Here is a 24,142-nt window from a genome sequence, read left to right as displayed (position 1 = left end):
AACTGTTTTGTATACTAACGTTTTGTATACTAACGTTTTTCCTTATCACGCTTGCGGATTTACTTTTCTCTTGCAATTTTTTTGGTGCGTTTGAACTTTCTGGGCCTAATTTTTGCTCGCTCAATTTCCCGACTATTCGTTTGCGTTCTTCCTCTTTTGCTTTTAGCTGAAATAAGACAAAATTATTTATGAAAAATAACCGATTAAAAGATTAAGAATTAGCAGTAATTTATTAAGGTATTAAAAAATAATTAGAAAAAATATCAATTTAATAATAATAATTTGATAATATTCTTGAGTATAATAATTTATATTAAAGCTAAAGCTTATATGTGTGTGGATTAATGCTGCAATTTATTTTATTGGATGAACAACGAGCAATTTTATTAACGTTAATGCTTGCTATATTTTAAAAAGTTTTATATTACTTTGATAAAAATCTCTGATAAAAGCTTCGTGATGTTATTTATATAAAAAGTATCTCATTTCGCTTTACATATATATATATATATATATCGTATTGGCAATAATATTAACGTAACATTTATAAATATAAAGAATTGTTTTAAAGATTCATCTGCCAAATTGAGGATACAAAATCGTGAATTGATGAAAAATTTACCTCGTTCTCTTCTCTCTCTATTCTCGACGCTTCTTCGCGCGCTCTTGACGCCACCGTATCTTGGAAAACGGAAATGACATTCTGTGTGAAAAAAGACTGATATTTATCCTCGTCAAAGCATGGATAAATTCTTCGGAAATTGCCCATGTGGTCGTCCTCCCACTGAAATTGCCTCTGCATGTAATTGTTCTCGTTTCTATCGGATTTCATCAAAGCCGAGTCATTAATTTGACTGCGAATTGTAATGTTTCGATTTATTATCAGACTTTTACTGCAATATATTTTCTGTTATAATATATAGAAAAACTCGAATTTTTTAAATTCTATGTTGTATGAATTATATTTTATAAAATGAGAGACTCTTAATAAATATTTTATAACATATTAATTAAAAATTTGGATTTAATTTTTATATCACGTATGGATTGTAAAAAATGTTTATAATTGGATGCCATTTTTTACTAATAAGTTTTATAAAGTTTTGCAATTAATTGAAATTAATTACTACGAGATTGGTACAATTATTTATAAAATTATATTATGTTCTTTGAAATATTTCACTTGCCTGAGATCATTTCCGTTTAAGCCTTGAAGAAGTCGCGCTTTGATTCGCTTCCTGTCTTCTTCTATTATTTTCTTCTTATCGTATTGATGTAAATTTAATATATCGAAGGTGTCCATCAGCAATCCTTCCTTTACGTCTCTATCTATCTGTGCATCTGTGTGAAAGCTTGGCGAGTGATTTACCTGATAGATTTACTAATTGTAGAGAGAATATATTTAATAATATTTAAACACAATTAATTAAATAAATAAATATAAATATAAATAAGGACTCTCAATATTAAACAATAAAAATAATATAGGTTCATTTTAAATAATAAAGGTTTATTTCGACGAAATAAAATAAAGATAACCATGAACATCTGAGAATTATCTACTTCATCTATCTCTTCGCACCTACAATAGCGTATGATTCTCATTAATCTCATCTGAACTTTTCTTATTTTTATTGTTTAATAATATTTTTTTTCGATGTCTTAATCTCTCTGTGAAAAGCTTACTTCAAGAAGGTAAGGCTTGAGCTTCCAGTCGAGCAAAATGTCGAATCCCAATAGCTCAAAACACGCGCAAGTCATATTGTGCATTGAGAAGCACGTGTGGTAATTATGTTTCAATACGGGATATGCGGCGATTATAGTTTTAATTATAATTTCGTCGATTTTACTCCATAATTCATCTACATCGATATTTTTCGTTTGAAACCACTTATTCAATGTTGATATTTTTCTGCAAGGAATAATTCGCTGTACAATTGGTATTTTATCGCCAATTCTACAACCAATACATATACGAACCTTTTGCTACCAATTTCATCATCAATAACATACATTCGACTATGCTTGTTAACGGAGTAATTTGTCAAATGCATAAACATATTAGAAATATTATATCCGATCGGTTCCTTGTATTTGCTGGTTGCAAATCTAAAAATGTGATGTGTTTTGCACTACTCAATAAATCGAAAAAATATATACATGTATATGTATATGTGTGTAAATTTGAAAAGTATAAAAAAGTATAAACTGTTTATATAAAAAAATAATTATTTATATTCAAAAATATTTCAAGAGAATTATATCTTATGTCATCAAGATTTATTTTCTTAAGTATTCTTTTTACATTTATGTCTTACCTCACGAGTCCTTCGTTATACACATAGATTCTGAGAGGATCACATGACGTGATTAGTGTGTAAATACGTAGATCAAATTTGTATCCGTCTATTAAGAAGGGCTAAGGGTATGATAAGAAAAAAGACTACATTATACTTATTCTGTGCTGTAACTGTGAAATTTTTGGTTACAATTGCGAATATTAGTTAGAAAGAAATCTGAACAAATTTTAGAGAATCTCAAGAGAATATAAAGAAAAGAGAAATGTGTAAAAGATTGTATCTTATTTATAAAAAAGAGAAAATAAATTTCCAATGATTTTTTCTTGCGGGAAAAATTAATATTTCCTACCCTTGTGATGTATACTTGACAGATCAAACGTTCGTTTGGTTTGATGTCCTTTAAATGTTTTGTTAAATAAATACCACGACCTTGGCAGCCGGCATCCGGTTTGATGATGAAGGTTTTCGATCTCCGTGCCTTGGAATAAGTCATCGCGTCACCGTGACTGGAAGTCGAAATCCAGAGCTTTTGATCTGCTTATATGCTCTTTGACTTTGGGAAATATTGATTATTCTTTATCACCGTAATGGCAAACCTTTGGAATTTACGACTGGGAACCTGAGAGCGATCGTTCAGTGAAGCAAAACAGAATGACTCACGCATACGACAACCTCGCGCTTGTAAAATAGATAAGAGGGCTTTCAATCGATAAACCGCATTTTTTATTTTGACACATGAAACGATTCGTAGAATTGTCATACGATATTTAATCTCATCTATGATTATTATTACTATTAAAAAATATTAATGTGTGCGTGTTTGTTTTATACTGAGATATAAAATTTCAATTAGACTCAAAGCGAAGGATGTGTATAAATAGAAACATAAAATTATTAAGCAAATTTTATTCGTGAAGAATGAATATTTTATAGAAAATAATGTTTTATATGCTTAATGTAGACACTGAGATAAAAATTGTATAATTTGTGTTTTATATTAATTATTCAAATTTGATGCACTGAATTTAAACGTGAAACGGAAAATAAATTTTTGCCGATTGAGACATATTATGTTAATATATATTATTAACGATAAAATAGCATTCTAATAAAATTTTATTAGAACTATATTATTTGTAAAATGAACAGGTTAAATCATTAAAATGTGTGCATCTTACTCCGCGGGTAAGCACCAAGTTTTCGGGAAAAAATTATAGTCCTTCGGAAACAGCTTCTGCATGCGATTGAGATTACGAGCGAGTAGATCCTTTCTACATATCTCTGTCATCCCGGGAAAATGATTGACCCTCTGGAACCTCTTCATGTCTTTGACACGCTCTACACTGATGCTTAGGTCGGTCCAATAGAGATTCCAACTGCTGTCCTCCGTAACTTGCCTCATCCCAAATCGCACGGCCACACGTCTAACCACGTCGTACTTGCAATTTACCGTGCAGATTGTTAAATATCTGTTTCGTTAAATTACAAAATCAATTTCGGCTCTCAAACGAAATGTATAGTTCTTTGAAATACCTTTGCCTTTTTTTAATCCTGGTCTTTGACGCTTCTTCCACATTCTCTTTGTGCTGCTTTGAATCACTTCCTTTGCATAATGCGTCTATTCGGAAAGTTTTATTAATAAATATAAAAAATTAATGATTATAAAAAAATACTAGGACATAAAAGCGTGAAAAATTTAAAACGTCTTTAAAGAATAATGGAGAGAGAATATTTTTATAAAGTTACACACACGGAAAGAACGAATTTGTTGAAGTATTTAAAAATTAAATTAGACGTAAATTTCAAAATTTTGTTAGTCCATCAATCAAAATAATTACGCAGAAACTTAAGCATGATGGGCAGTGTTGCAAAAAGTTTTTACATTCTAGTAACCAGCTCGTCCGAGCATTCTACATAATTATTTTGTAGTTCAATAAGATTATATGTTCAGATTTAGCTAAATTTTTGAATATTTCAGCAAAATCGTCCTTTCTGTTTAATTAAATTAAGATTAAATTAAAGAAATGAATTTTCCAGAAATCAGATCGCTGAAGCATTCAAAGTTTTTATGGATCTTCTTATTCAGTTTTTCTCTTTACATTCCTCGTTATGTCTACCTCGTGTAAATTTGTTATTAAATGTGATTTTGAATTTGCCTTTTCAATTTGTTGGATTTACGAATACCTGTGTTATTACCTTTATCTGTAGTGATCTTCCAGTGATGCTGCTCGAAATCATGCTTGGCAACACCTATTCTGACGTATGCAAGCGATAAGTCCGAGGGACTGATATATTTCTGATTTTGAAATGACGACTCGCAGGATTGCTTCTTGTCGGACTCGTTGATGCTTTGACCGTTTGTTACGCTCTCGTTTCTTAAATTACCGTTTTTAGAATCGCACAATATCACCGGATGCTTGTCGCTGTATTCGACGACGATCATGACCGCTACTGCTTTCCATTATTCAATTATTTCAATCATGCTGTCAGTCAATACGCGTCAAACTCAATCCGAACTTAATCCCTGTCTCATTTGCATTTGCCGCGTAGACATGATAATCGTGTTAATCGATACGAATCAAATCAAAAAGTCGATTATATATCTTGAAACAAGATGAAAATCATGGTGAAAATAACAAAAGTGAGCAAATTTACTAGAATATTTATTTCATAGCGAATTTGCTTACTTTTGTAATTTTTATTTTGTTTTAAAATACACAATCGGTCCCCAGATTAACAAATTTAATCATAAATAAATTCTTTTTGGTACAATTTTTTAGAAATTAGTTACTGTCATTTTCAAAATTTCTAGCTTTAGCTTTATATAATTAGTCTAAAGAACCGTTCATAAAAAAACTCGGCAATGCTTGAATTTATATTTAAATATTTTGAATTTTATTAAGATGTCTCTTATTTATCATAAATCATTTCTATAATATATAATTACTGCTAAATATTAAAAATACAACGGCATATTTCTCTATAAAGAATATGTAAAATTTTTTTGGATGAAATTGATTCAAAGTTGTCAAACGTATCAAATTTATATAAAATATATTTTTTATATTTTAATGAACGTACCTGCCGATTTTCTTGTCTAATTTTGATGACGAACGTTAAATGCTGTTGCGAAAGGAAAGCTGTATGGCCGATATAGATCGTATTGCGACTGAAGAGACACGCGTCACCGACGTCTAGCTTTACGCGACTACTGCGGCATGGTCGACATGTAAGGTATCTTAGTAGTTAGTTTGGTGCTTTAATTACAGCCTGACGACCATATTTAGAAATTGTATGTACAGTTACGGAAGTGATCTGCACGACACGGAACTTTAAATAGGTTGGTGCGCCCCGCGCAGATTGAACTCTCGCGCGCTTACGTTCGCTTTCTTGACGTTTAATTATGTTTCTCGACTTTTTGCCATTGTTATGCGAAACAAGTAGGTCTAAAGTAAGAATTACGAATATTGATCAAATGTCAAATAGGCACGAGCAATGCAGATCGCGAAAAACGAAAGTTCTTAACGGTAACACCCGTTCCTCTCGCTGGAGAAACAATTTCGATTTAATTTAAATTTGAAATAAAAAGGAGACAAGTAAAAAAATGAGAATAATATTTTTAACGACACAATTCTTCGGGCGGTAATAAAAATAAAGGGTTGAGCAAGGTTAAACGCCCCGCAGCGATGCAGGTAAAAATGTATGAAGGATAAAAAGTTTATTCTGTCCCTGAAGTTACAGTTTGGAGTTTAATTCAGGCACTTTCAAGTTTTTTATCATCTCCACGACATCCATGGCGCACCCCCAGCACAGCGTCACGCCACTTCCACCGTGGCCGTAATTGTGTATCACCTAAAATATAAAGCACGAAACAAGCGTTATAAGAAGCGATCATAAAGTTTAGCGGCGCTCGAATGATGGTGTATTAAAGTTCAACTCAATATTACTCTCGGCATATAGTTAACAGTATATTATCTTATGGCAATTTACCTTGAACTCTTTTCCCATGGACGAACTGAAGCTCTCGCACTCCAGACGAACTCGCGGTCGTCCTGGTCGAAGGCCCACCCACGCGCGTATTATTTTACTCCCCTACGACAGAAATTACAAGCGTAAATTTTATCTTGAGAAATTACTGGTCTTTTATTAATCCTCCACCAACCAAGTTAAACTTTGAAAGCACTGATATTCTGATCGTAAATTCTCATAGATAAATTTAAATATATGTACCCCAGGTAACATTTATGTTAAAGTATCTAAAAGATATCTTTAAACACACACACATCTTTTAGACATAAGACATCTAAAAGATGTTTTTTAGACATCTTATGCAACATGCATGTTATCTGTAGTAAAAAAATAAGTAAAACACAATCCAATTTCTATGATAGTAAAAACTCATTATTGAAGCTTTTAGTATACAAGAACTCTTTCAGGTTTTCATACAATATGCTTTTAATGCTTAATCCTTCGTCAACCAAGTTGAATTTTGAAGACACCGATATTTTGATTGTGAATTTTGATAGATGAATTTCAATCTGTAAAAAATAAGTAAAATACAATCCGACTTTTACAATAGTAAAATCTCATTGTTAAAGCTTTCAGTATACATTTGTCAGATTTTCACAGTTCCGGAACAATACGAAAATCTGCGCCGAAGTTTAAAGATCCAGATTGTTAACAGATGATGCAAAATTCCACATGGCTAAAACAGAGGACTTAAATTTACGAGTATCTTAGGGACCTTTAGAGACGGCATTATGCGACAACATCCATCATAAATGTGTTTCGAATCCTTCTCTCGTACGGAACGATCGAAATCGCCTTCTTGATGAGTACCACCTATTACGACGCTGTAGATGCTGTGGACAAATATTATAGAGGCCGTGGAATAAACGTCACTGTCAATAAATATGCATTATTAATATTGCATACTTAGGGATAATGTAATTGCATGAGGCATCATCATTCGCCAAAAAACAATGCATTGCCCAAGGTGCTTTTACCTTAAATAAACATCTCTAAATCAGTTAGTTTTAAATTTATCAGCAAAGCAATACTTTAAAAAAGGTATATCAGGCACATATTGACGAAGAAAGGAAAGACAGCGAACGACTTTTATTTTTTATGAAAAAGATTGACGCTTAAACGATAACTTTTTAAAATATTTTTACATTTACGCACATGGAATATATAAATAAATTACTACTATTGTAACTCGAATCTACTTAAAAATAAGAAGATGCAATGTAGATTAGAGGGTTACCCTGTACACCTGACCTCTAATAGGCGTCATCGTTTCATCCGCGACGAGTTCTCGTGCACCGAGCCCGCTGCAGTTTATTATTAAATCATACCCTTCTTCTGCTAATTGGTGCAACATTTTAATGTTCCTTCTTTCCACTTCTCCGCCCAAAGCAACAAACTTTTCCATGAGCCACGGCAGGAGTAGAACCGGTTCGGCAGTATAAGTTATATATTGTATACCTTGTCTGAAATTGTTAACTTCAAATCTCGATAAACGTTCGAAAGAGACAGCAATAATAATAAGCGGTAATTAAAATGAAAATAAAGCGATTCGTTCAAATTTTGTATATGTAATAGTCTTTAATTTATTTTAATTTAATTATTTAATTTTATAATAATTTAATTTTAAGATATAACATGGAAAATGTACTTGTAATTGATTCAATTCAAACGAAGAGCATACACCCACGTTGTAAGATATTATTAAAATTAATAATATAAAATTATGAAGTTACAAAACTATATAAATCTATCTCTTAGATTTATATATTTTTGTAACTTCATAATTTTAAATAAATGACATTTGCTGATAATATCTTGTGACGTGGCTGGATTAATTGTTATGGTTTGAATTGTTTATATATTTAAGCCTTATAAAGATTTAATTTACTTGTAATTGGACTTGTGTTCTTCATTTAAGCGTTGTAATCTTTCGTTACTTAATTTTTGGAAGCCATAGACAAATTTTACCCATATTGGCTCAACGTAATCCTCATAATTACTAGTAACACAAGTTACAGGCAGTAGAGAAATACCCGTTTTTGATGATAATCCGGCTTTCCAAAATTGCTCGAACCACTGATGTGTGTTACCAGCCCATCGACTAACAAAACCATACATTAATTCTTATAATACTTAAATTCTAAGCAGAATTATAAGGCTAGTAACATATTCCTGTAAGACTTGTAAGAATTTTTAAGTGCTTTATACTTTTATACAATATTTTTACAAATAGTTTTTTACTAGCCATAAAATTTACTAGAAATCGTAGATTTACGATATATATATATACGCATAAAATTAAAATATTAGTCATAAGTTCTTACAAGTTTTACGAGAACACGTTACGAGTCTTACGATTCTGCTTAGAATTGACTCGTAAGTGTAATTATTGTAATTAACTATCGTAATTTATTATTGTATTTATCAGAAATATTAGATGGTTCAGATCTATAGATCTGTATTCTATATCTATATTTGCGATAGATTAAAATGTAAAAGTATTCAACATGAAAAATCAATGTCTATATTTTTCTTCGAGAAATCTTTAAACTTCATAACGTGTGATTTCATTTTTATTATCTACAGATATAATCGAGCGCACTTACGTTATGTCTTCAGCAGGTGTGTCACCGAGGAGAAAAGGAGTCCATAAACCAGCACTTCCGTCGCCAGTGGTGTCAGGTGAGAATGCATCAGCGAAGATCTTCACATCATAACTTGGAAAAACGCTTTTCACCGCAAACGCACTTGATACTCCTATTACACCGGCGCCTACGACGGCCACACGCATTTTCTTCGCAAGTTTCAACGGATATCGCTTCTCCACTGAGATTAATATAGGTATAAATTCGGTGATACGCGGATTGTAACGTGTTGCAATATAGATATATTTATTTATGATAACAAAGATTATAAGTGCTTACACAAGTCAAAGCGCCATTTATATAAGGTGTCTGATAAAAACTCTTACAAAGCGACAGAATAGATTATAAATTGAGTCGAATTGTCTTCTACCATTTTACAATTTTCGTAATAGTTAACAAGATATTATAATTACTAAAAATCACTGAATATTGGTTTTTAATAATTTTTTACTTAAATATTATCAACTTTACAGGAAAACAGCAAGAGACAAAAATTATTTATTTTCTTCTCATAAAGTTCTGAGAATTTTTTCAGAATATTTTTAATACCGTATTTTCTCATGTTGGTAAAACTATTATAGTTGCCAATAAGAAAATACAGTACTAAAAAGTTGATAAAAAATTCTGAAAAAATTCTTAGAGCTCTATGAAAAGAAAATTCTTAGAGCTCTATGAGAAGAAAATAAATAATTTTTTTTTATGTAAAGTTGACAGTATTTGAATAAAAAATTATTGAAAACAAATATTCGGCAATTTTTAGTAATTAATTTTGTTAACTATTGCGAAAATTACAAAATAGTAGAGGACTTTTCGACTCAGTTTAATCCATTTTGTTGCTATGCGAGTTTTATTGTTAATTATCCAACACCTTGTATAAAGTTGATATATTAAAGTTTATTGTAATAATTTAGCTTAAGCTTCGTAAATTTTAAATAAACAGAAAATAGTATATTCCACAGTTTTATCAATTTAATACTAACTAATCATTAATATATAATAATATAAAATTATAGAAAATTGACAAGACGTAAAAGAAAAACTTATCTTTAAAACGCAATCACATATACATAGCAATTTTTGTAAGATTTTTACATTTTGAAAAAGTAATTACTCAACTGTGTGTTCGATACATAATATTGTAATTATTATAGCTAAATATTTATATAGTATAATGTTCTAATACTTCTAATTGCATTATTAATAATTAATAATTTCACATATTTAATAATTAATAATTAATTAAATTTTCATTATGTTATTATTAAATATGCTCGTTTTGTTTGTTCAGATTTATATATTCTGTCTAAAAAAAAAACATCGAAAATTGAACTTACCAAAAATTTGAAACGATTTCTTGCTTATTGCATGATCACACGAGAAACGCGACTAATTCGTGATATGAAGGAATTGTCACCACGAAAGCGAAATAATTGCAGATTCGCTCTCAGTGAATTGCTCGCACAAATTACCGCGCTATCGATATACACTGACAACATATAGAAATAAATGCAATAAGGTCGCAAAGATGGATAACCTCGGTGAATCAAGAGATTTCTTTGACGTTGCAAATAATGCGAGTACATTATATGGACGATGTACATTCTTCGATGCGACAGACGTATTTCTGTTTATTGACATTCAATGAGATACTCTTCGTAATTGTTGCAATCGTTTAATCAGAAGTTAGCAAATACAATACAATTTCAGAATATTTGTTTCAGTTTCAGAAAGTGTAGGAAAACTATAATGTTCACATCTAACTATATTAATATTTAAAGAATATTTTGTGATTTTTTTCCATTTTGTCGCCATATAACTTGTAGGCGACATTCCTGAACTTTCACCATGAGGATTGGCATGCAAATTCACGACACCGCATATTCTTAGCATAATGCCTTTCATAATGACATGGCTGAGTTATGCTGGAATATGGGAGCCGCAAAAATCAAATGCGAAGAGTTCTTTCTTTTGGTTTCGATCAGCAGATTCCGTCACACCGTACTGTTGATAAACGGAGCATAATACTTTTAATGTTATTTTTACAAAGTCCTTACACTCTGTTTACCGACGGCACAGTGCGCACATTTCGCGGAAAGAATGATGCCATGTATCGCCGCAAGGCGATGAATTATGTCGTTGAGTTACATATTTATTACATATTTAATTAGAAACCTAAATATTTCATTTAATCACGACTTTATTTGTAAAGATTTTTTTCGTCGGAAATATTTGCTTTATAAATCGTCGATTTAATTAGCGTGATTATAATATTTGAGCAAATGTGACGCAGTATTTTTCATGATATATTTGATAACTATTATTTTTAATTTTAAAATATGTTATTTAAGAATAATTAATATTTTAAAATTTCTATTTAATAATTCTAAATGAAATAAATCCTTTATTTTTTATCATGAGTTTTATTGTTATTTATTATTTTAATCTTTTGAGAAATATTTAGGTATCACATTTACTCTAATGTCACAATTATTTTGTATGCTACGTGTATATATTATATATATAAAATAAAAACAAAAAATTATTTTTTTTGACAAATCAAAATCACTTTCGTTGATTTTATTCTCTGATGATCACATTTTATGCATGATTTTCGCGTAATTACGGAAATTCTGCTTGCTCGATCGCACGAAAAATATCACTCGATTTTTTTTATCTTTAGATTTTTTTCTTTTAACACAAAGAAGCTTCAGTCCGACATTTCATAGTTCGATCTCGGCACTGACTCGAAGGCGACGAAGTAGCGCCATATCTCGCACAAGACGACTGGCCGAAGTGCCTGATGACACTCCACGATATGGAGTATTTATTTACACCGTATGCAAGTGCCATAGACATAATATGGCCCGGAAATGCGATAAAGGGTGTAGATGACAGCGATGCCAGGACACGACGAGTAAGCTATTCTTCTCGATGTATTAATATTCGAGAAATTATTTTAGTATTATTTCCTGTTAACACCATTCTTCATTATTGCAAAGATTTATTTTATTTTTGATTGATTGACGCTTTTTTAATTTTCACATTTATTTCTATAAGCTTAAGATATATAAAGTTAATAAAAAAGCCATGTCAATCGCATTTTATATTATAATTTTTTTTTAATGCCTATCTCACATTTGCTTGATATTACTTTGTTAGATTTCAATTTCTTTCAAAAAGTCAAATTAATTTAACTTTTAAAAATCAAATTAATTAAATTTAAAAACTGAAATTATTTTAACAGAAAAGAAACAGAAATAAAAGTATAAAAGATATAAAGAATATTATATAAATTATTTTAATATCTATGAAGCATAAAAATATATTGTAGAAAAGTAACAAATTCAATTCAGAGATTGTATATTTGCTTTTTTATATATTATAATGGATAAATATAATAATCGGTCGTTACCTGTATATGGGGATCACCTGATATTCAACCTTAACTACACGATAATGATGGCTCGGTCGGTGCTATTACTGGAGCGAGATTTGCGAAAATATCCGGTCATTATCGCGATACACCTGATCGCATTCATGACGATCAGCCAGGGTGGGCAAGGAATACATTTGCAGCTGCAATGGCACGAGAGCGAGTTGGTCTCGGATAACGGACACCATACGAATGGGTCAAAGTGTTATCCGAAACCGCCTTCGGCCTTACACACAACTTTTGCGCCGTAATGCTAGTTGTCCTAGAGGATCTTGTAACGTAACGTTTAACATAATCAATTAATATGAGAACAGTAATTTGCCAATATTTAATCTCGTTGTTAAATGAAGAAAAAAGTATATCGATCTGTTCGCTTATAAAAGTTGAGAATTTTTTTATTATATTTTAATAAATTTTGTTCTTTGCTTTTTTTATTTAATTATTTAATAAAAATTTCATTAAATTTATTATTTAATAAATATTTATAAAAATGCCAAATATTGCCAATCTTAATAATCATAAAATATTTTATTTAAATTTCCGATATATATTTTATGAGATTAGTATTCATAAACATTTATTAAATAATAAAAATGTTTGATCGTCTTTATTACTTTATTTATAAGTAAATAAAAACTGCCATATAAAAGATATTCTATTTTTATTATTTGCTATGTTCTGGTAAAAAATTTGTTATGCATAATTATGTATAATTATATATGTTTACTGTATATTATTATTATTTCCATTACACTGAAAAGTAATTTTACAAAAGAAAGATGGATATATGGACATTTTATATATGATTATACATGTTTTTGTATGCTTATACATATTTATACATATTAAATTTTTTATGCACTTTATAGAAATAAACAGCTGATTAGTTTCAACAATTTCTTATGGGATACCCTATAAGTGGTAATATTTGAAATACAATTTTAATATATAAAATAATTTATGTTATAAAGCAAATATTTTTTTATTAATTTTATATCTGTTTTATATTATCTGTTTTCTTGCAGAATAGAGGAGGAATGAAATATAATATTTGTATTAGACTCTTTAATATATATTATTTTGTAATTATTCTTCAATTTATTCTACATTGCATGATTGACAATTAAATCTCAGCGTAATTTTTATTAAATTGAGCTTTATAAATGTTAATATTTGAAAAAAGTTTGAAACGATATAGAGAGCGCTGCCATTAACATATCTTGCGTAGATTCGAACAGATTCGAGCACCCATAATTCTGTTGGTGCCGACAGACGTCGACAGTGTCGACACGGGCACGCTATATTATAACCTTCAACGTATGGCGCGTTTAGTAAACAATCTCTCATTCGAGTATATATCACATTTATTTTATTCACGATGTACGAGGCGCACAGCATCAATGCGGAACACAAAGATCTCATACACGATATCGCCTACGATTACTATGGGGAACGAATGGCGACGTGCTCCAGTGATCAATTTGTAAAGGTACAATAAACGAAGGAATGTCTGTTTTGATTCCTGCGTTAGATTGCACTAGAACTTTTTTTCTCGTTTTTTTTCACTAAATATTAAACTTATTTTAAAATAAGTTTAGAAATTAAATTAAAAGTAAAACAGTAATATTTGTGGACTCCATCTAAAAGAAGAATACATTTGATACAAGCAAAACGCTTATGTGAGCATCTATGGATGTTGATACGTTTAAATTATATATTCATAACACGGTAGATACAACTCGCAATGTTTGCGTTTACTTTGACTTTGGTAAACACATCTCAACTGATTGTGATTTATGTATCTATCGTGTTATGAATAACTAATTTAAGCATTAATATCATAAAGGCTTACATAAATATTTTACTTGTTTATATCTGTTTCACTTTAATTTCCAAAAGTGTGAATTAGTTGAATTATAAAAAACAGATTTATAGACATATGATTCAGATTCTTCCTAGTATACATATTTAATTGTAGCTAAATATAGATATTAAATATTTAGAATTAATTTAGAATTAATTTAGAATTAATTTTTATAAAAATTTCTATTAAATATATATTTATTTATGAAATTATAGGTTAAATTATTTATTATAGGTTTAATTAAATATTACAGGTTTGGGATGAAGATGAACATGGAAACTGGCATCTAACTGCTTCTTGGAAGGCCCATAGTGGATCGGTGTGGAAAGTCACTTGGGCACACCCAGAATTTGGTCAGGTTCTCGCTACATGTTCATTTGATCGCACCGCTGCTGTTTGGGAGGAAATTGGTATGATGAATTTTTTTTTATTCTTGTTTCTAAGCTTGACGTTATATTCTACTTCCCTATGTCTTTTCTTTTTCTTGACAGTTGGCGAAGGTTCGGGACCAGAAGCTCGTGGCAGCAAACATTGGATTAAAAGAACAAATTTAGTTGATTCACGTACTTCCGTCACAGATGTAAAGTTTGCACCAAAGACTTTAGGCCTTCTTCTGGCCACTTGTAGCGCAGATGGATTCATTCGGATATATGAAGCACCAGATATCATGAATTTGAGCCAGTGGACGTTACAACATGACATCAACTGTAAACTTTCATGTAGTTGTCTTACATGGAATCCATCTCTCTCTAGGTAAGTGTGTTCTTATTTCCTAATTTTTTTAAAATGTTTGTTACTGATATTAAAAATATAATTTATTACAAAATAATAAGACCTAATAATGTATTACGTAATAACATCTAATGTATAAGATAAAATAACATCAATTTTAGATGCCATTTCTGTAACTTGTAACGACAGTCGTCGATGTCACTACACAGCTTTTTTACTCTACATAATATCTGCGCAACGACATCAATAACTGTCGTTAAGAGTTACAGAATTGGCCCCTTAATGTGCTTGTATTAATATTTGATAAAAATATACTTTAGACTACATCCGCCTATGATAGCAGTCGGTAGCGACGATCCAAATCCTACACTTGGAGCAAAAATCTTTATTTACGAATATTCTGAGAACAGTAGGCGCTGGGTGAAAGCCGAGACATTATCGAGCATTACGGATGCTGTTTACGACATTGCGTTTGCTCCTAATCTAGGCAGAAATTTCCACACACTGGCTATAGCTACAAAAGATGTACGAATAGTCACTTTAAAACCGACGGAGTAAGTAAAACTGTTTAAGATTGTATAAAAAAATAATAGGCAAGCGGGAAAGTAAATGTATATTATTATTTTTTTTCAGCGAGAGTACACAGACTGGTGTATCGCATTTTGAAACGAATGTAGTCGCACAGTTCGATGATCATTATTGCACTGTCTGGCGTGTTAGCTGGAACTGTATGGGAACGATTTTAGCAAGTTCCGGCGACGATGGTTGCGTCCGATTGTGGAAGGATAATTTCATTAACCATTGGAAATGCATCTCTGTTCTCAAAGGAGACGGTATTCCAGCTCAGGGTGCTGAAACTCCTATCGTAGCGACTCCGCCGAGTTCGTCTACACCAGCTCAACAGGTGCCATCTACCACCAGGTACTACAAACTGGGTACCATCAGTCATCCAAGTCAAGTACCTTGGCATTAGAGGACCTAATCAATTATAGACAATCGTGAATTATTTTGTGTTTATTTACGCACTAGTTTTTGTCAGATAGAAAATATAAAGTGTACTATCATGGAAATTGTTCACCTACGTTCTCCATTCATCTTTATTGTTTTATTTTGTGTTTATATAATTTATTATTATAATCGCGTCTTTAACATTGGATTTGTTCTCTGAAATAATCACACATTTACACAATGTGATAAATATTACACTGCTACTGTTATACCATCTTGCAACTTTTTTTATAATTTTATGTTTTATTAGAATTACTCTTTTTAAGATAAATTCATTTCAATTATTTCGTCACATTATTTATTAAAATTTTTTAATGTTGCAAAATACTGGTCATGTAGAACAATTTATACATAATATAAAGCAGAGCCTTTCGCGCACCGCGGGCACGAAATTTCATGTACGCGGTGCACGAGTTGAAAGGCTCTGATATAAAGTATATAAACAATTTGTGAGGATATGGGTGGAGGATACGAATAGGATCCTCGAATAGGATCAGTATGTATTATTATAGTAAGCTGAGGAGTAACCCTTAATACATACTCAAATTTGGAGAAATTATTTTTTCGTAAATTTACTATTAAAAAATAAACGGCGCTTAAAAAGATTTGTAACACGTTTTTCATTAATAAATGCTGTTTGTGCATTACGAATACCTTTTCATTTTCTCCTGTCTTGTTCTACTAAAGTTTCGTGTAAAAATTCTTCACCACAGTAATTATTTCTTTCCTAAGAGATGAGTGTAATGAAAATGAATTCTTGTTTTATTATCTCGTTTCGTGATGTTCTGTAAACAGTTTTATTTCATTTAGTACGCAATCTTTTCACTCATATACTCTTAAATAATCTTTATTACTATTTCAGGACTGTAAGCGTAGCCACGGTCACGGCGGAGAAACCGACGGCTACCATCGTGTCCAGTAACAAGTGGCAAGCGCCCGTTATAAAGGGACGCTTTAGTAAATCCGTATGGCTAGGTAATCCTAGCGAGCCGACACCGCCGTTGTTGCCGATTATAGCAAAAAAATAATTAGAATTATTTGCAATTTAGCAATGTGATTTAATAGATAATGTTTAGAATAAGCGCGATAATATAAATGATAATTGATGTTAACTCTCTTGTGATAACGCGTAGACTGAAATACTTTCATGCAAAATTAAAATGCAAAATCGTCTATTGCATAATCTTGTCACTTTAGTTTTTCATAGCAATCCTTTGATACTACGTATTTAGATTTAAATTTTGTTTCTACGTAATTATATAGATTTCATGGATCTCTAGTTTGCGAAAGCAATCTATCATTAAGTGTAGAAATTTATGATAAATATATTTTTAGAGATCTGATTTAAAAAAATTATTTAGCCATTTTATTTAATACATATATTGATCTTTCATCCGAAATCATTACCAATTTATGTTTTTCACTTTTACCTTTTATCCGTTCTTATATATCCACGAGCTGAAGAACAGCTTAATTTTTGGCGCAGATTTATGTAGCTATTCAAGTATTCATGATACTGAATATGAATGATGTTGGATATGAATGATACTGGATATGAATGATACTGGATATGAATATGTATTTGCCATTTTATTCACTGTGTATATAAAACTTGTAGTAACGAAGATAGCTTCAAAGTAAGCATTCGTTGAATAGGACTTTTTTGAACGTTCAGATCGCTCTTTTCACCATCGTCGCCATTACGACATATTAAAATATACGCAGAATTTCTGCTTTTATGTGAAAGACGAATTTACGAAGTTAACAGAAGAATATAATACACATTAATGGCTAGTAAGAAAAAACGTGTTACAAAACTTCCAATGCCGTCATTAATCGAACCAGTGCGAAAAAGCGTTTTAGATGTGATACAACGTAATCTTCGCGTCATTGATTCTGTAAGTTGTACTATTTGATTGTTTAATGTGTATCTGTAATTAATAATTTTTAATCAATATAGTACTGAAACGGTGACCTAAAACTTTTACGTATAAAAATATTGTTTATAAAATATTTGTAATATTCAAGTTTAAACAGAAATGATACAAATGTAACTTGTAAGTTAGTAAAGTTTGCATAGTTTTTTCTTGAAATATACGTCACATTCTCTTTTTAGAAAACTTACATTACGCGAGTTATTTACATTGGGAAATATTACGAAACTCATGAAATTTTTCGAAAGGTAGGTACTAGTGTAAATTATATATATTGTTTCTTAGAGTTTTATATAATTATGATACACTGCAAATAATCTTCGGAAATAACTTTTGTATTTTGAGAAATTATAGCAAATATAATTAGCGACATTAACAATATTCAACGAAGTTAATAAGTAAATGTCAAAGATAATTTATGTTCCTGTTGTACAGAGACAATATTTTTATATTTACGAACAATACTAATTCAGCGTATAATTAAACAAGTTACGATTGAAAAGCATTTTTTAAATAATTTATATTTCGTAGAGAATGGAAAATATTATGCGGGATTTATGCGTGGATGACGATAACTCGTCCATTACAGGACTATTGGTTGTTTATCCATTATATTACATTCACATATTAGAGGTATTTCAATATTTTTATCTCTTCATATTATATAACGTTACATCATAAGAGAAGAAAATGTTAAAATAAATTATTACTTATTTAAATTGCAAACCTTCGAATCATAAAATTTTTCTTTGATGATTGCGATTCTCATTTGTGATTTATCTACTCGTTATTTTTTTAAGAAAGAAATGGAAATAAGGCAGAGATTTATTTTCTTGACAGGCGTGGGAAGACATGATTTATAAGCACTATGAGCTTATAAATCTTATGTTCGTCATATCCGATGATGTATGCAGATTCGGAAAAACAATTTCTTTGCCTTCGTATCATCACGTTCATCAAGTCGGTGGCCTGATATGCGGTGCATGTGGATATACATAAAAAAAAGATTGCACATACATATATTGCACTTGCAGAGATTCTTCTCAGCATGGTGCCACGTCTACATGATACCGCTGACTTTACCACGGACGATAGAAGCTCAGACATTGGATGACATTTTAAAGGAAGTCTTAAAATGTCTAATAAAGGTGTACACGTTCTGCGAGTATATTGTAAACATGATGTACGAACAGGTTCGCAATTTTACAGAGATCTAAGGGAGATATAAAACGTCCAACACTCTGTGCGGATGTCGAACAGAGGTTTGATGAGACTTCAAAGAATTATTGGAGAAAGGGGGAGAAGGATTTTGAATCCGAAATACTAAACATATAAAGCTAAGAATTTCCTCCATTCTATCCCGTGACGTTAGTTTCATTCGATTTTACAGTCGATCGCCATTAAAGACGTGCTACTTGGAGACTTGGGAGACAAAGCGGCCCGGTATCTGCCCGAGAGCACAGTTCTCAAGTTTCTCTTGAGTGTGAATTTGCCCGTGTTCAAAAGCGTCGAGGAGTATTTGCAAATGTATTCCGATGCGTCGCCGAGTGCATTCTGGGACGGTAAGAATTACATGTACTGACGTACATCGAGTAAGCAAAATGTTAGCTGTATGCCAGTAGATTCCAGAAGATTATTGGCATCGATTTTATCTCGTATTCTGCTAGTAGTGCCGACATAATCTTTTACGACAGATTGCCAGTAGAAATTCAAGCAGAATTTGTTATTTCGTAACCATTTGAATAGAACATATGAAAAAAATGAAATAATAATAAATTAAATATAATAATAACAATAAAATGATAAATGATATGTTCCAAAATTGTATAAATTATACATGATTTCTATCAATCAATTTACTATTATATTTTATTATATTTTTGCTGGCATTCTACCGTTGAATTTTGTAAGAGACACTTTGCAAAATTTCTTTTCGACATAGTAGGAACGCATTTTATATTTGTGAATTAACAAAGAAACTAATATGGGTTTATGACGTTGATAAAAAAAACTGATCAAACCCATAGGGGAGTGCAATATCGCTGCAAAATCTCCGCAATATTGCTGCAACTTTTGTGCTGTAGGGGAATCATCGTTGATCCGTGCGAAGATTACCGCTGAGGAACACAATAATCACGCGAGTCGCGTGAATAAAAACGATTATTTATTTCAGAATATTTACAATATCAAAAAAACGTTCTGGGGTACATGAGACTTGTGTGTGTGTGTGTGTGTGTGTGTGTGTGTGTGTGTGTGTGTGTGTTTGTGTGTGTATGTCGGAAATAGTCCTAAACTAAGTACATATACAAACTTCAATGTTGTCTCGCGCAAGCGGCGGCTGGTCAGATCCGGTCTCATTATTACGATATACAGGCAGTGACGCATACGGAACAGTGCAGCAAAATGCATTCTTACCTTTAAAAAAAAAAATAACAAAAAAAAAACGACGTTCCCTTGACACGTCTCATTTTTCGATTGATACTTAAGTTACACTGAAACGAGTGCGATCGACGTCGATATCATGTTTTCACTGAGGATTAACTGTACGATTCATGCGCGATTGAACATCGACACTCACGTTAATCTTCCAGCGCTGGCTGACAAATATCGTTTAATCGTTTTGCAGATAATAATGTCTGGCCACCGCCTTGCGATATTATGCCTCGCGACGCGTTCGATGGCCGAAAGATTTCGGATCAGCGGAACAGCGAAAAGTAGAAATGTGCCCTGGAAACCAACTGTCTCGCAAGCAAGATGCGGAAAAATGATGACTTATCTTCTTTCTTTCTTTCTTTTTTTCCTCTTGACGTTTCTTCGGATTTAATTAAACGTGTTGATAAAAATGGAATTAAGAAATATATTTTCTCAGACAAATCGTGTGTCTTTCGTTAGAAAAAAATCTATTTATTATTTATTAAAAAGTTCACACCTTTTCTCATAGTATAGTGGGCGTATATAGTGATATCATACGTACGAACGAAGTATAGAAAACTTTGGCAGTTTGGATCCAGGTTTTATTGTACGTTTTTCGTTCCTGTGACATTTCCCCGTCGTCGGACCGCAGAATCTCTTTGTTGCAACGTTCTTTTATATTGTATACGGCTACAATTTCTATGTGTGTGCAAAAGTTATAACAAGGGGAGGGGAGGGGGAGGGAGGAGGTGGAGGAACGCGCGTATCAATTGCGTATCAACGATTACTAAAAATTCTCTTCGACAACATACACTCACAATGTTCCGACATCAATTCCATTAATGGCAGTAATAATAATAATCAACGATTCATCTCATTTTTTTTTTTTTTTAATGTTAATAGATCTTCACGGGAGCGACGCGTTAACGTAACATCCAAGCGATCGAGAAAACAACGTGTTCGCCTTAGAAATTCTCGTGATAGCTTTTTACGGCTTATAAAATCTTCGACTTCGCCGTTTTCTACATTCCTTACACATCGAATAATTCGCTAAGTATCCCCGATAATCACCTGTCGTTTCCCACGGCGAACGGAAACGCGGATGCTTCGTCCGTGTGTGAGGACCGTCTCCTATGCATATTCATTTGCAAGCACGTATAACAGACTGCAACGACGACGCGACTGCAAACAGTCACAACCTACATTCCCTTTATAGTCAATTTACGCGAAGTTTCGATCTGGTAGACAAATACCGTGCTGCGTTTCAACGAAACTTTTGGCTTTTGGCGACTTGGCCGCGTCAAAAGAGACAGAAATCGTGACTTCGTTTGAAGATAAAACTCGCTTATAAAGAGACGGAAAATTATTTAATGCTTAATAATTAAAATGTAAAAGGAACAATGTGATGAAGGAAGTTAAGTTAACTTTCGCGCTCTCGAAACACGTTTGAAAGAGTTTCGTCTCGTGTTCCTGTTCTAGTTTCCTAAACTAGATCAATATTGCTGCTTCAGAGAGCGTAAAAACGCGCTGTAACGTCAGAAAAAATTTGCGATCATTTATCATCGGATTAATTACGATTATGTTATCGAATTCTAGAACGATTAGATACACGACGATCTTATTTAGATATAATACGTGAACATCGAAAGATCTCTCTCGTCTTCTCACGCTGTATGAAGGGCATTCCGACTCTCACGTGAGTCCTTGCAGTCGCAGAAGGATCGTCGCGTGCTCGGAGCGTAAATCCTATACGCGAAAAATCAATCTGTACAGAGATCGAAGCAAAGTACGGGGTATTATCACTTCGCGCGAAAAGGAGAGACTTCTGACGCGCGTCTCACGTAATAATATATAGCTGAAATGCACCGCCCAGTAATCGACTGCTCGATATCAAGGGAAAGGCTACATGGTCAATTTTCACCTTACTTCTCGCGAATTAGCAGCCCGGTAGCCAGAGAGCGCGACTCGGGCCGCTCTAATCAACGATGAGATTATCCCTGTATCGTACGGAGGATATGACGAGGCCGCCCTTCGAACCTTCGTTTCTCTTCTTTTTTTTTTTTTTCATTTTAAAGCTATATGATACAGAGAGAGGTCGGGAAACCTCTGCCAAATGAAGTTACCAACGAGATTCACAAGCGTCGAAACAGGCAGTAAGTTAGAAGTGCTATCGCGATTACTGTACGACACTTTTTTTTTTTTTTTTTTTTAATTGGGGGCATCTCTCTATATAGAGTAAGATTCAAGACTTTGAAAAAACAACGTTCATCATACTCGGTACATTTACTTCGGAGGAAGTCGTTACTTTATACATTGTACAAGAGATACTTAATATTACGATGAAATCCAGAATCCTGCAGACTGAGACGAAAACGCAACGGGGATTTATCTTATTTTTTTCTTCTTCTTCATCATTCTTTCCTCTTTCTTCGTCTTTCGTCTCATTACTTCGCTGCACTTCGTACGCCTCGTCTCGATTCCCGCGGATAGAGATACAAACGATATGTCTCTGACAACTTCGCCCCTCTTCCCCCCCCCCTCTCTCCACTGTTTTCTCTCTCCCGTACCCGCGAGAGTCGCGCTACTTCGCATTTACGCATTGTCAACGTTATAAATAATTATGTCGCGCGTGCGGCGTGACCCGCGTGACGCGACGGTGATGATCATCCCCCTCAGTGTACGTTATTCTGGTCTGACGCCTCTCCCCGACGACTTTAACGCATATACATATTTATACTTACATCGACTAGACAAATTGTACAGTGTTGTGTTCATAGTAAAAGTGGGAATAAATCGTTAATATATACGCGACTCGTACAAAATATCTTCCGTGTCTCGAGGTATGTACAGGAGTATGTGCGGCAAGCTGGTGAGCTCGCGCAACACGCACATTTTCGTAAACTCACTCTCTCTCTCTCTCTCTCTCTCTCTCTCTCTCTCTCTCTACCATATAAGGTGCCCGTCTTGGTTCCACCGGGGCTCGATCACGAGGCTACGCACACGAGATGAGAGAAGCCGGCAGATCAGCCGGTCGGGATGTTCGTCGTTTTTCAGTGTAAAAAGGGCACTTGATTCAACAGAGAGACGCAAATCGTGGCGTTTGTCGTGGAGTGGAAACCTAAATCTGTCGAACTCAAACCGGCTCGCCCAAGCGAGTTCCGGACGACACAAGCGACGTCGGAGGGACATTCCAGTTTGGTAAAAGAAAACATCCCCCTTACAAATCGTTCAAAGGAGACATCTCAATTTTCAGATCTACATAACGATTGTCCAAACGCCTTTCGGAATTGAAATTGAAGCCTCGTTCCTGAAAGACGTTCCAATTTTCGCGTGATGACCTGTAGACATCTCCCGAACGTTTCCTGGACGCTCGTGTCATCCAGGATCCGCGGCTATCTCGCGATTGACAACGGCGTGATTCACAGCAACTCGCTCACGCTGCAGGTGCAGGCCCCGTGGTGGGTGTAGGGTCACACAGAGCTCTCCCTCTTGGCCATCACCACTGGCGTACCTATCGTCGCGTCCTTCTGCGTCTGGATTGCTGGACAACACTGACCGGGCACTCGTGTCTCACAGTCCTTCGTCGGCAGCGTGCCGCTCGGACAGGTCCTGGTGACGACGCCCAGACCGGCATACAATATCGGAGGACTCATTGTCATCGACATCGATTGAACGCTCTGACTGGGCCAATGTTGCCTGGGTAGGGTACACATACCGCTCTCATAGACGTCGCCCACCATCGGCTGAAACTGAAACGCGTCATTCATGATTTTCATAGATTTCCG

The 24,142-nt window shown here is 33.2% G+C and overlaps 3 protein-coding genes across 3 annotated transcripts in view; 2 read left to right on the top strand and 1 right to left on the bottom strand.

The window, feature by feature from the left end:
* Nucleotides 1-10,448, bottom strand: part of LOC108747046 (tubulin polyglutamylase TTLL7-like) — an 11,919-nt gene extending 1,471 nt beyond the window's left edge. Inside the window, exons 1-18 of the mRNA XM_018484278.1 lie at nt 10,309-10,448; nt 8,936-9,155; nt 8,218-8,430; nt 7,567-7,792; nt 7,236-7,306; nt 7,045-7,162; nt 6,291-6,392; nt 6,040-6,152; nt 4,485-4,762; nt 3,834-3,918; nt 3,479-3,769; nt 2,650-2,806; nt 2,319-2,419; nt 1,981-2,109; nt 1,687-1,912; nt 1,188-1,369; nt 623-854; nt 35-166 (exon numbers count right to left, since the gene is read on the bottom strand). Of these exons, the coding sequence (XP_018339780.1) occupies nt 35-166; nt 623-854; nt 1,188-1,369; nt 1,687-1,912; nt 1,981-2,109; nt 2,319-2,419; nt 2,650-2,806; nt 3,479-3,769; nt 3,834-3,918; nt 4,485-4,762; nt 6,040-6,152; nt 6,291-6,392; nt 7,045-7,162; nt 7,236-7,306; nt 7,567-7,792; nt 8,218-8,430; nt 8,936-9,120 (2,841 nt within the window). The 5' untranslated portion in view covers nt 9,121-9,155; nt 10,309-10,448. The remainder of the gene's footprint in view (nt 1-34; nt 167-622; nt 855-1,187; nt 1,370-1,686; nt 1,913-1,980; nt 2,110-2,318; nt 2,420-2,649; nt 2,807-3,478; nt 3,770-3,833; nt 3,919-4,484; nt 4,763-6,039; nt 6,153-6,290; nt 6,393-7,044; nt 7,163-7,235; nt 7,307-7,566; nt 7,793-8,217; nt 8,431-8,935; nt 9,156-10,308) is intronic.
* A 3,208-nt stretch (nt 10,449-13,656) lies between these two features.
* Nucleotides 13,657-17,133, top strand: LOC108747052 (nucleoporin SEH1). Its single transcript, XM_018484289.1, has 6 exons — nt 13,657-13,896; nt 14,525-14,681; nt 14,763-15,024; nt 15,324-15,557; nt 15,637-15,924; nt 16,874-17,133. Exons 1-6 carry the CDS (start codon nt 13,786-13,788, stop codon nt 17,037-17,039), a joined length of 1,218 nt encoding a protein of 405 aa, XP_018339791.1. The 5' UTR covers nt 13,657-13,785; the 3' UTR covers nt 17,040-17,133.
* A 539-nt stretch (nt 17,134-17,672) lies between these two features.
* On the top strand, nt 17,673-20,678 carry LOC108747066. Its single transcript, XM_018484314.1, has 7 exons — nt 17,673-17,909; nt 18,128-18,193; nt 18,477-18,578; nt 18,786-18,905; nt 18,980-19,138; nt 19,336-19,507; nt 20,572-20,678. The coding sequence occupies exons 1-7, from the start codon at nt 17,799-17,801 to the stop codon at nt 20,661-20,663; spliced, it is 822 nt and encodes a 273-aa protein (XP_018339816.1). The 5' UTR covers nt 17,673-17,798; the 3' UTR covers nt 20,664-20,678.
* The last annotated feature ends 3,464 nt before the right edge of the window (nt 20,679-24,142 follow it).

The sequence above is a fragment of the Trachymyrmex septentrionalis genome, unplaced genomic scaffold (genome assembly GCF_001594115.1).
Source record: "Trachymyrmex septentrionalis isolate Tsep2-gDNA-1 unplaced genomic scaffold, Tsep1.0 scaffold190, whole genome shotgun sequence".
NCBI lineage: Eukaryota > Metazoa > Arthropoda > Insecta > Hymenoptera > Formicidae > Trachymyrmex > Trachymyrmex septentrionalis.
Note: the sequence above shows the minus strand (reverse complement) of the source record. Positions and strands in the feature narration are given on the sequence as shown.

Bases quoted from the DNA above. Each gene is read 5' to 3' on its own strand.
- LOC108747052 (XM_018484289.1), top strand. From the start codon at position 13,786: ATGTACGAGGCGCACAGCATCAATGCGGAACACAAAGATCTCATACAC. The intron at 15,558-15,636 runs GTAAGTAAAACT...ATTTTTTTTCAG, and splicing joins GTCACTTTAAAACCGACGGA to CGAGAGTACACAGACTGGTG. The intron at 15,925-16,873 runs GTACTACAAACT...TTACTATTTCAG, and splicing joins CAGGTGCCATCTACCACCAG to GACTGTAAGCGTAGCCACGG.
- LOC108747066 (XM_018484314.1), top strand. From the start codon at position 17,799: ATGGCTAGTAAGAAAAAACGTGTTACAAAACTTCCAATGCCGTCATTA. The intron at 17,910-18,127 runs GTAAGTTGTACT...TTCTCTTTTTAG, and splicing joins ATCTTCGCGTCATTGATTCT to AAAACTTACATTACGCGAGT. The intron at 19,139-19,335 runs GTTCGCAATTTT...TCGATTTTACAG, and splicing joins TAAACATGATGTACGAACAG to TCGATCGCCATTAAAGACGT.